General features: G+C 40.2%; 1 protein-coding gene across 2 annotated transcripts; it reads right to left on the bottom strand.

Annotated features, from left to right (window-relative positions):
• Window positions 1-8540: 8540 nt before the first annotated feature.
• LOC143138567 (butyrophilin subfamily 2 member A1-like) lies at window positions 8541-12441 on the bottom strand. 2 transcript variants are annotated; one of them, XM_076299011.1, is made up of 6 exons: window positions 12337-12441; window positions 12080-12164; window positions 11736-11769; window positions 11160-11504; window positions 10240-10296; window positions 8541-9900 (listed from the first exon to the last, which is right to left on the bottom strand). In XM_076299011.1, the coding sequence occupies exons 2-6, from the start codon at window positions 12119-12121 to the stop codon at window positions 9764-9766; spliced, it is 615 nt and encodes a 204-aa protein (XP_076155126.1). In that variant the 5' UTR covers window positions 12122-12164; window positions 12337-12441; the 3' UTR covers window positions 8541-9763. The 2 variants fall into 2 exon arrangements, with proteins under 2 accessions (XP_076155126.1, XP_076155127.1); XM_076299012.1 differs by having other exon boundaries at window positions 12080-12105.
• Between the last annotated feature and the right edge of the window lie 238 nt (window positions 12442-12679).

Below are 12679 nucleotides of genomic sequence, written 5' to 3'. Positions count from 1 at the left end.
TATAGCCTAGATATTTGTAAATATTAAATTCAGATGATTTACAGTTCCATGTAATTGTTCATGTTTCATGTTTTTGGTCATGTTTTGTAGCCTACAGTGATGCAGGTCTACTGTAGCCTACTGTTCATCAAGCTCACGCATTATCAGTGTTGGGCAAGTTACTTCAAAATCGTAATGTATTACTGTCATTTCAAAGTAATTTGTTACATTATAATATTACTGTCTCTGAATTGTAAGGCATTACACTACAATTGTATTACTTTTAAGTTACTTTTAGTAGTTACCAAAATATCTAGAAATATGGATTTGGATTTCTAAATGCAGTTTATTATGCTCAATGCAGCTCATTGCACTTCTAATGGAGGGCGATGTGGTATAACATAATGACTGAGCTAGGCTTAAGGCTAACAACAGTAGAATGCAATAGGCGCAGTGATGGCTCATGATGCAATACAAGGAACAATCATAGCCAGAATTTTGTTAAAAGCAGACAAAAGGTCGAAGTCTGGTCAATTGTGATAGAAATGCTGTAACTTTAGGCTTAGGCCTACTCATTAAAATCAACAGAGAGCCCACTACCTGTAAATTGTAACCCAAAACTTGTCAAGATAGGCTACGCAGTGCCGCTGCTGGCCATTTTGGTGCCCTAACTGGTGAAATACAGTATTAACCCAAGTATGTCATCATATGGCCAACTATAAAGATGTAATCTGCCTGTTCCCAGGGATGGGTAGTATTTCTGAAACATGTAATATGTATTTGTATTTAAAATACAAAATAGTATTTTGTCATTTGTATTTTATTGGGTTGAAGGAAATGGCTCTGTATTTTGTATCAAAATACTTTATTGGTGTGTATTTTTGTATTTTAGAAATACTGCAAAATACTATATGTGAAAACACTAAAAAAGTAGATACTACACAGAGGTGTAATGAATAATTGGTAATTAGGCAACAATGGTTTATTTTTATCGCAATCAGCTGATTTGAGAACAGCTGTGTTCACAGACACTCACAGCTTTTCAATGAGGCTATTGTTGAAGCATCAGCACTGGTGTGAAGTCCTACGCAAGTAAAGATGAGCAAGTTTACCTGTGCAAGTTCTCATAAGGACACCGACAAAGGCAACCATGTCCTATTGTCTCCATGCCAATCTTTAACAGAAAAAATGTCATAGATTTCAATGAACCACAATGACATCAATAGATGGTAAGGTGTTGAGTGTGTTTGAATTCCCTTCCTTGTAGCATCCATTTCTGCATTCTACAGTAGGGACAAGTTCACCTTGTTTACAATTCTATTTCCTTATTAGCTGCATACTTGAGGTTGGAGATATTAAGGCATATCAAGTTTCTCACATACTGGAAGTTCAAGATACATAGCCTTATGATTTTCTTATTCAGTTCTGCACTGGACTTGAATTACGAAATTTGGCACAGATACACAATTATGATTTTGGCCTATTGATTATAATGTGGTTAATTGAAAGCTCTGTCAGTCGTTTTGGATAAGCATCAGCTAGATGACTAAATGTAAATGTAAATTCTTGAATTATTCTTCTGATCACACTACATAAATTTGCATACGGTATACTCTTTGGTATGACGGGCCAAATTGTATTGTTTTTTACTATATAGTTTTAATAGGCTAAATGTTTGGGATATTAAAAAGCTTTTTTGCAGTGCTTCCATACTTCCTTGAAAAAAGTATTTGGAGTATTTGAGTATTTTCTAAATACAAAAATACAGTATTTTATTTTGATACATAATATGGTTACTGTATTTTGTAGTTTATTTTGATACATTAAAAATGAGGGTATTATGTATTTTATTTTGAAATACATTCTGATGTATTTTTGCCCATCCCTGCCTGTTCCCAGCATTAGAACAACACGTTGCGATGGTTAGCTTGTCACCTGTGACGATATATGCTAGGCCTAAGTGACTGACCTATCTGGGTGCGTTTGGAGATGCCTGATGAAATCAGACGTTGCGGAATAGGCATAATTTATCCTGGTGCCACACACATTGCATGTAGCTGTTCGCTTATTTCCTCTGCAGTTTTTTGTAACCGAAAGTAATGATAAAAGGCACAACTCCGGGAGGACTTCTTGTCGCCATGGTCAATGCATTTATATCTGTGAGTGTGCGCACATAGCGCATGCGTTACATTGCACATTATGGCAAAGGGGCCATGCCGCTCGTTATACGTTTCACAAAGTATATGTAGCAGTAAAATAAAATAGAAATACATGAATAAATTTAGATTAAAAAAGCAATAATTGCATGAAATACAGCTTGTTCAGGAGTCTCGAAGCTCGAGTCCGAGTCAAGTCTGAAGTCTTTTGAGTGGAGTCGCAAGTTAAGTCTGAAGTCACTGTTTTTGCGACCTAAGTCCAAGTCCCCATCTTTTTTACATTTCTATCCCTTCATTCTCTTTAATTCAAGCACTGCAAAATACTATATGTGAAAAACACTAAAAAAGTAGATACTACACACAGGTGTAATGAATAATTGGTAATTAGGCAACAATGGTTTATTTTTATTGCAATCAGCTGATTTGAGAACAGCTGTGTTCACAGACACTCACAGCTTTTCAATGAGGCTTTTGTTGAAGCATCGAAGCTGACATGAAGAGCATTCATGCTTTAAGAATCAAAAAGATTAGCGTGGCACCGCTCTAGATGTGTCATTAAAGGAACCGTATGTAAGAAATGTATTTCAATTAATCATAAAATAGCCCTGATATGTAACTAGACATTAAGAAATTATGTTCATTTCAAATACTTATATCACTGACAACAGTAGTCCGGCCAGGATATTGTCATTTAAAAAGTGAAGTTGCAGCCCTCAACTGATGTTGATGTTGTGTTTTGTCATGTCATGTCATGTTTTGGCCTGATGCGCCACCCTCCACCTAACTACTAATCACAAAGTCAGTAGTGTTTCGGCATCCGAGTTGGCAACCTCGAGTCAGGGGGGAGGGGGAGGGGATACACTGCTCTACAGTAATTTGAAAGTGATTGCAGTACCGGTCTTGGCCACAATCTTACATATGGTTCCTTTAAATTAATTGTGCTATTTCGCGAGGTATAGAGATCTTTCGGTTTCACACACAAAGTGCACTTAACTGTTCTTCATATCCTAGTTGTCTCTGATAAATTGAAAATAATGAGCGTAGGCTTATGTCCATCGAGTCAGTTGCAGCCAGCCACAGTCATCTTCAACCAGTAACAGGAGATACGTTCTGCTATTTGCGCAGTTGTTTGCAAATATGTATCAAAACATAACACCACTTAATTTCAGGTTAAAATGCATTGTAATGCGCGTTACTGAAGTTTGTACCGAGTAAAATATTACCCAATATTTTTTTGTAATGCCTTACATTACTAACCTGGCCCTAGCCAGATTAATTTCGCTCCGCCTAGCTCCACTCATCCATCTGGAACCGATCCATTGAAGTGTTGCTTCCAGGGGGTCAAGAGCCTGCAGATTAGCTTCGGCATGTTAGCATACGCCATTTTCAAATATGGCGCTGCATGGAGCATTTGGAACCAGCTCCATGCACGAAAATCCATGTTGGGCACGAGCTCTCATGCGCGTACATGTTGGTGGGCGGGTACCTATCCGGCGGCTACAGCCAAACGTTATTCAGTGCGTATTTCTTGAGGATCCTATGAGAAGACGTGCATATTATGGTTGTTTATCCATCATATGACAAATAAACAAATAAAGAAAATTGTATTGATCTTGTTTCGTTGTTGTTTGTCCCGAACAAACGTAGCCTAAACATGATTAAAGACAATAAATTACACAACAGCGGCATAAAGACCTTGTCTCGTTACACCATGGGTCTCCAACACGTTGCTCTCAACCTATAGCCGCCCCCTTTGGAGCTTGCCAGAGGCTGAATCACTAGGCTACTACATTTAAACACAATTTTGCCGCGAGGCATTCCAGCCTACGAATTTAATAAAAAGTAAACCATGCATAATTAAAAAAAACTCAATTTAGGCTACTTCGCTATGCAATAAGGATTCCATTAGAGCACAGTGCACGTTCAATGAATGAAAAAGGCCTTGTCTCGCAATAAACAGCTGGAAATTCCAACACTTTTTCAACTACACGAAACTTTACAGTGATCATCAAATACCCTCTAGATTTAAATGCCCATCAGCCTCAACATTTAACTATATAATACAAGTCAAAAAGTAAATTAAATCCCATACCAAAACCGAAAATCGTCTGCGTTTGATAGCTGGTATGCCGCTCCAATAAGCATAGGCTACCTCAAATAAATACCTGTGCTTTGCAGCCTAAGTAAATAGCAGACCCTGGACATAATTTAGGATTTACGGAAATGCAATCATACGATGTTGGACGCCTGGCGATGCTCTGGCCGTCTACTGTGCCTCTGACACCGCTGCCTCATTTGGATGGTAACTCCACAGGTGAGCGCGAAGATTGGACGTCGTGGATGCGTAAGTAAACTGTTTTTTGCTGAGTCCGCAGACAACATTCTCTTTAACCGTTACTTTACCATCTGCGGTGTACAACTCAAAGTAAAGACGCCACATTTTAGATGAGTTGGGGACGTAATTGTCCGCTCAGGCTGACCGTTCTGTGCGTTATCTTCAATACTATCTTCAATAATATTGAATATCTTCAATATAATTTTCAAAACAGGGTGGCTATTGAGGGCTCTGGCTCCAGTCATTATTGTGGCTACTAGCTATTATTGGCTTGATTTGGTCATGGGCCAACGCTAGAATACGTTTAGAGCACCCGCTATGAGATGGCAAACAATAAAATAAAAAACAAACTAATCATAGACTGTAAAAATGCGCTACACTTGGCACTAAAAACCGAATAGTTTATTTATAGTTCGACTACGGATATTTCACGTCAAGTTCGAATGCATATTTGCAGCAGGACAGCAAGCAGACCGCTCTTAGTTAGAGCCGCTGTGTTATCCAATGAAATTAAGTTGCGCTTCAGGGCGACTCCACTCGGACTCCATGCGCGTTCCCGAGCAACTTTTTCTTCTTCTTGTTACGTGGCAAGCAAAGTATGTGCATTATCGCCACCCTCTTACTGGAGGACAACTCTCTTTTTACAGAATATCCAATAAAAATCGACGTGGTTCATGCGTCATTTCCAGCTTTAGAACTTGGCGCATGGTCAGAGCCGACTGGCGCTGGATCCGAGCCCCAGTGTTCAATATGGCGTTGACTATGAATTGGCCGGATTTACTAGCCTAGCCTCCACCATTCATTTGTATGGAGGGCGGGACTTAGTCACTCTCTCCAGTTATATATAATACCTCCATGGCTTTTACGCTATGTCACATCTATGAAACTCCCGCCCTGCGTCCTGATTGGCTAAACCATAAAGTTGGTTGGAGAAATCACTCTCAATGGAAGAGGTTCCAGATGGATGTGAGTGAAGCTAGGCGGAGCTAAGCGGAACGACATTCATCTGGCTAGGGCCAGGTTATTACATTACCGCGTTACAGCAAAAAGCAATATATTACAGTAATTACATTACTTTTGTAACTTGTTACTCCCAACACTGCGCATTATAAACACTCGTCGCATAGGCTAGGCTAAGCGATATGAATTCTGGTGACCATTCAACCAGTCAAGGATTTGTTGTGAAATATTTAAATTTTGGGAAGTTTACGTAGCTTAGGCTAAACTGTATGTTTCTTTCGTCCCCCATGCCTGTTTTATTCGTCCCGACCAGGAGGAATAAATTAAACATTGCGCACGTTCCACTTTTGCTTAAATATATTCTGAACGGTTTAATTCAGAGCTGAAAGTGCAACTGTATTTGACAAAAGACAGATGTAGCCTAAGATATTGCTAATGACAAAATATTAACTTTCGGTGTGGTCTCTTTGTAAATAATGTTTAATTAAAAAGTCTTTTGATCGTCCCAGCTGTCCCCTATAGGCAGGGGTCCTATATCCAACTAATATTATTCTCACCCCTATGTATTGCCACTCTGTTTCGAGGGACAAGGGGTAGGCTAGGGGAAGGGGAAGGGGAAGAATGACAAATGGGATTGAGCCTTAGGGTCTGTATGAATGTAACATTATGTTTAGATTAAAGGAACACGCCACCCAAAATCAGTAGTGATATATGTTCTTACCGTAACTTTCACGAGTTGAGTCGTACCTCTCCCGCGTCGGTAGGTGCACTCAAACGCTCTGTCACGCGGCGCGAATGTGTTAGCATGTTGCTATGCTAGCGGGCTCTGCCGTGGCCGTAGAGAGAGGCACATAGCAGTATTCAAACACCTCCACGTTTTACCTACTTAAATACAGTTGCAGGAGTAGTTGATGAAAAATGTTAGGGCACACAACATGAAACGTGACGATTTTCCAAGCGAATAAACATGAGAACTACAATGTGTGGCGCAATAGCACTTGGGAGTACTTCGACCTAGCGTGGTAATATTATTAACACCTAATTGTAGATCCTATCCACCACAGAGTTTAGAATCCATGCTGGATCGACCCTCAGCCTCTCCCTCCCCTCTGAGCGAGAGAGGCACACACACTAGAGGTGGTGGCTGGTTGTTTTAATGTAGGCTATATGGGTGATGCAGCGCTGCTGACGTGAGGCTAGAAAGCCCTTGCCTGTTCTAGAAAGACTGATCTAATGCAGCAAATATATTAAAAGGCAAAAGTCGTACATTGGCTAGGCCTATCCCCAGAATATCAGCAGCAAACTCAGTCTCTGTCGCGCAAAACAGTCTCCAAATAAAACGCACATCGGCCTGTTGCCTATTCTGCCAGCTTGTGACAATATATCGTCCAAAATGCTTGATTGCATTGCATTCTCCACATTTTTAGCTACATTTTCATGTACCACATCAGCATTTTTGTTCAGTGAATCTTTTGTAAATTGCTTTACAATTACCGTCGGGCCTATAGGCCTATTGCCTGGCTTGCCTCAGCTTCGGTCACGTCCTTTTACAATTTTATCATTGTAATAAAAAACGCAATTTGCCACATAATTTCAGCATGCTCCTGGCCAACTAATTAATGCCTATTGTACTTTATTTTTTGCAAAAAGAAAGAAATCCTTGATAAAATAACAAGTCATTCACATTATAGGCTACTTTACACACTGTTATGTCAGGTTGACTGACAAGCCTGTTCTGAAGACTCCCATTTATTTTGACTGCACGAGCGCGTCTTTTTCAGACAGACATCGCAATTAATTTTATAGCAGGCCATCGGACAAATATGACGCCTCGATATTAAAGAAACTCCGACTCCATTCATTCTGAAAGTCCACCGCACAACAATGCAACGTGCATGTTCACATTTTTAGTAACAACCGCCAAACTTGCTTGCTTGCCTTACACATCTAAGTTTTCCGAGTATTTTTCTTACCTTCTTTTTCCGCTGTGGATGTTAGTGAGTTTGTAGAAGTTTTAGCTCTTACGTTCTGAACATCTCGCACTGCCATCGCCCGATGTCATTTCTTAGTCATATCACTCTCTGTCTCTCTTTTAAATGCCTATTCCCTGAATGGTAGGCTACAATTATGTGTTTTATATATAGGCTAATATCTAAACAAAATAACCCAGGCAGTCTCATCTAGGATATAACACAGGTTGAAGTTGGTTCTATTTAGGGAGGTGAACATCTGTAGATGACTCAGAAATGACATCGGAAGACAAGGAGTGAATATGGCAAGAGGCAAGCCGAAGTCTGCTGACAAGGGCCCGACGGTAATTGTAAAGCAATTTACAAGATTCACTGAACAAAAATGCTTAAGTGGTACATGAAAATGTAGCTAGAAATGTGGAGAATGCAATGCAATCAAGCATTTTGGACGATATATTGTGACAAGCTGGCAGAATAGGCAACAGGCCGATGTGCGTTTTATTTGGAGACTGTTTTGCGCGACAGAGACTGAGTTTGCTGCTGATATTCTGGGGATAGGCCTAGCCAATGTACGACTTTTGCCTTTTAATATATTTGCTGCATTAGATCAGTCTTTCTAGAACAGGCAAGGGCTTTCTAGCCTCACGTCAGCAGCGCTGCATCACCCATATAGCCTACATTAAAACAACCAGCCACCACCTCTAGTGTGTGTGCCTCTCTCGCTCAGAGGGGAGGGAGAGGCTGAGGGTCGATCCAGCATGGATTCTAAACTCTGTGGTGGATAGGATCTACAATTAGGTGTTAATAATATTACCACGCTAGGTCGAAGTACTCCCAAGTGCTATTGCGCCACACATCGTAGTTCTCATGTTTATTCGCTTGGAAAATCGTCACGTTTCATGTTGTGTGCCCTAACATTTTTCATCAACTACTTGTGCAACTGTATTTAAGTAGGTAAAACGTGGATGTGTTTGAATACTGCTATGTGCCTCTCTCTACGGCCACGGCAGAGCCCGCTAGCATAGCAACATGCTAACACATTCGCGCTGCGCAACAGAGCGTTTGAGTGCACCTACCGACGCGGGAGAGGTACGACTCAACTCGTGAAAGTTACGGTAAGAACATATATCACTACTGATTTTGGGTGGCGTGTTCCTTTAAGGTTAGTCTTTAAAGGGACACCAGGCAAGCCTGATGCTTTTTCTCTACGAAACTCCCCCTCGCTCGGTCTGAAGCTCTTTTCCTTTTCTTTGCGTCTTCCGTCAAGGGTTTTCGCTGCTTCTTCGCCGGCTCTGCCATTATACACACGTTTGCAACAATCTAGCGTTTCGTTAGCCTGCCTCTGTGCTGTAAACTGATCCTGCTTCGGTCGGCGGGTAGGATACACCGAACTTGCAAGGGGGATATTCTTCCTACAGGCAGTAGGGGCGGGCCTTCATTCGGTCGGCGGGTAGGATACACCGAACTTGCAAGTGGGATATTCTTCCTACAGGCAGTAGGGGCGAGCCTTCATTCGTCCCGTAATGAGTCATTTAACCATATACCGACTTACGAAGATGATTAATTAACGCGAAAACGTTGCCTGGTGTCCCTTTAATTGGTGTTTATTTCATTCATGTTTCATACAAAAGTATTTTAAAGGAATTATCCGGAGTAAAATGCACTTTAGATCAATTTACGGATGATTTGGAGTACATACGTTGAGTTGACATCTAAATCATGTCATTCGGATGTGTTTTGAGAAAGTTCGATGTTACATGCGGAACTGTCGCAGCTCTGCCGTCATTATGTTAAGCCCACACACCGACTCTATGCACAATGTGATTGGCCTGATCAAAGTGTAATTTTTACAGCTCACAAGCCAACGGAGAGTTGCTAGACTACCCTGGCTGCAAATTACATTTGCTGCCGTTAGGGTGCCACTAGATTTCTAGGCTATAGGAAATACATGGTATCATACAATATTATTACCTTAACATTATTAGTAACAAAGGCTCTAAGACACATGCATTCAAACGTTAAAATCTATCTTCAGAAACGTTCTGAAGGTCACTCCAACAGCATGCTCATAATGGGCCTGACGGGTGATGGGTCTTGTTTTCTGAGCATAGTTCATACTATATACCGTCAAGGTCTTTCTAGTCAGTTCCTAAATCGTTTTCAGGTACAAATTTACAACAACCTTCTATTACAACACTGGGAAAGTAGCTCTTTTTTCTTAAACAAAGTCACAGTACAAGCAACTTTTTAAACGGTCAAAATGACCAGCGCTGTAGTTCTAGTGTTCATTTCCCCAATGCTCATGGCAATGAAGTGAATCTAATCTAAACTGATCTACTGTACAATGGGGGCTACTCCACTGGTCATCCCACACTACTCCATCCTCTCCTTGGTGTTTTCTGCCGCCGCTGTCTGATGCTGTCTCTCCTCAGCTGCCACAGCCTCAGTGTGGGAACGGACCGATGCTCTGGAGGAGTCTCACTGGTCCCCCGCCCTGCCACTGCAGACAAACACAGAGGCACCCATAGATCAGAGCACTCATGGTCAATAGAACACTGCTGGTCAATGGAACACTCCTGGTCAATAAAAAAAAGAGATGATGAATCAGACTATGCCTAATTTTAGTCATAGAGTGAGGCCACATTTATAACCACCATTATTCTTGAATGAATTCTGTGAACCTGAATTTTTAGGCTGATTGAGCTACGGGTTAGTTGAAATATGAAATAGAAAATTATTTGGCCATTTCATGCTAATTATCATGTGCAAAAAAAAAACAGATAACAGTGTTACAGAAAGAAAAAAATTGTACTGAAATTATAGTGAACATTTGACTTACAACTCGGTTTGATGTAAACAGATGCACTATGAACTCTCCTGAGAGGGACTTTTTCATCTGAAAGAAATTCAAACATTGAAACACTGATATAGGTACGAAGTTGACTGCACATTTTTCTGATGTCATCCTACAGTTGCTGAGTGACATTTGAATGAGATGACCGTTATGTTCAAAATTAAGAGACCACTGCAAACTCCAGAGCTATCCTTGACTATCTTTTCCAAATGTCTCTCCAAGTACAGGTGCATCTCAAAAAATTACAATATGGAAATTCCGTAATTTATTTCAAAAAGTCAAACTTTCATATAAAGTCATATAGATTCATTACACATAAAGTGAAATATTTCAAGCCTTTTTTTTGTTTTAATCTTGTTTATTCTAATTTTGATGATTGTGTTTGCAGCTCATGGAAATCCAAAATCCAAAATATTAGAATGAAGAATTTAAAAAGAAATGTCAACCTGAGATGTGCTCTAATCAGCTAATTAAATCAAAACACCAGCAATGGTGATATTGTTACTGGCTTTGATCAATCCTGGATAAAGCCAGTAGACTTCAATGTAATTGATGAGAAGATGGAATGAAATAGGAAATGGTGACATCATGTGGTCACCATGTGTCATAGTGCAAGGGGGAAGTGCCAAAGGCTCAGACGACACAGCAGATCAACACCCCTCATGCACCATCTTACAGTCCAATAACAACATCCACTCTCAAATAACAATGTTCAGATCTCTTTCCATAAAAAAAGCCACAAAAACTTAAAAGTCACATCTAGACAAGCAGTGTTTCATCAAAAAGTCTCCACATTGATGTGGACAAAACACACACACATACACACACACTATGCAGAAATGCACACAGACATACATTGGTCTTAGTTCACAAGAAAGTTAACAAAAATAAACTATTCTGCTCACCTTGGATTGTTTTGACGTATAGCCACAGTGTCTCCTCCGGTTTAAAGTCTCCATGAATGACTTGGCACCTGTACATCCCACTCTCTGAGTGTGTGACGTGTCTCAGTCTCAGAGAGACGTTTCCTCTCTGCAGGTCCTCAGTAAGGATGCTCACTCTGCCCTCGTAGCCTCTCCCCTCTGTCCCCTGTCCATTCTTATACAGGTAAATACAGTCTGTCCTCTTCAGCCACTTCACTTCCATGGCAACCACACTGGTCTCCATAGAGAGGGGACATGACAGAGTGACATCATCACCAGGGTCAGTGTGGATGTCAGCAGGAGAGGGGATCACCAGTTTTAACACATCTGTGGGGATGTGCATGTGACAGAGGCGTATGGATAGACAGATTGTAACATGTGCTATTCAACCAGAGCCATCAACCACATATCAGAGGATGAGTTACAATTTCATAAGAAAAGTTACAATGTCATATGAAATTCACCGTGATGTCCACAGATTAACACTTAAAAATCATTACTTATAGTATCTAAAATAACAGTTATGATGTAACAATATAATAATTGCAATAAGCTCACTGTTATGCCTGGAAGCTTCCATGTCTTTCATCAACTGTTGAGCAGAACATCATACATTTCTTTTATATTTAGTGTACAGGTGGCATAATGTGAATAGACATTGGAAGAAACATTTTCTGTTGAAAAATGCTAAATCTTCGCTACAAACTTTGTAGGAAGCAAAACTTTCACAAAAGAGTTGGCTAAGGTCTGTACATTTATAAAGGTTGTACATTTTCTTGCAAGTTTTACTATAGTCATTGTTCATCGTGAAAAACTCTGTTCACTGTACACATTGTTAAAGGCTTACATACTGCATGACCATTATAATTTCACTAAAATACTGAAATATGTGTGAAGTTCACCTCATTCAGCTGAAGGTCATGCAACCCTGAGGAAACATGCATGGCCCAATTATAGGCAATATCTTCTTTTCCCACCCTGAAAAGGCTGCACAAAGAAAACACTAATGCCAATCAAACTCTAACAACTACAAAACTATAACTGTATTACAAATCAGCATTTAGAATACAGCATATTGAAGACTCCTATTCCTATGCACACATACATAAACAGATATGCAATATTTGCCTGTTCAAAAAGCCTACGTATAAACACCTACGTCTGAGTTATGATAAACTATTTGTCAAGTAAATGGTTTCCATTGCTTCTCCTTTGTGCAGAGTAATAACCCATGTCCTTTTCTTTTCAAGTGCAGCTGAGCTCTGAGCTTTTCCATCAGCTGCACTCACTCTTTTGAATTCTTACTGGTGAAGGAATGCAGTATAACCTGTTGCATGATGGAACACACAGTTTACATTCGGGTCACAGTCACACGCAAAGACCTTTAGCACCTTTTTCACACCGTTTTTTAGACAACTATAACAACTATTAGTATTATTATAACAACAAGATATACCACAGAGCGGTACAAAATATGACCGCCACCCAGTCCTGCACATTCT

The sequence above is a fragment of the Alosa pseudoharengus genome, unplaced genomic scaffold (genome assembly GCF_046254945.1).
Source record: "Alosa pseudoharengus isolate Yale_2024_CS ecotype anadromous, Long Island Sound unplaced genomic scaffold, YU_APseudo_1.1 YU_APseudo_1.1_scf_21, whole genome shotgun sequence".
NCBI lineage: Eukaryota > Metazoa > Chordata > Actinopteri > Clupeiformes > Clupeidae > Alosa > Alosa pseudoharengus.
The sequence above is the reverse complement of the archived record's forward strand: the minus strand, read 5'-3'. Positions and strand labels throughout refer to the sequence as shown.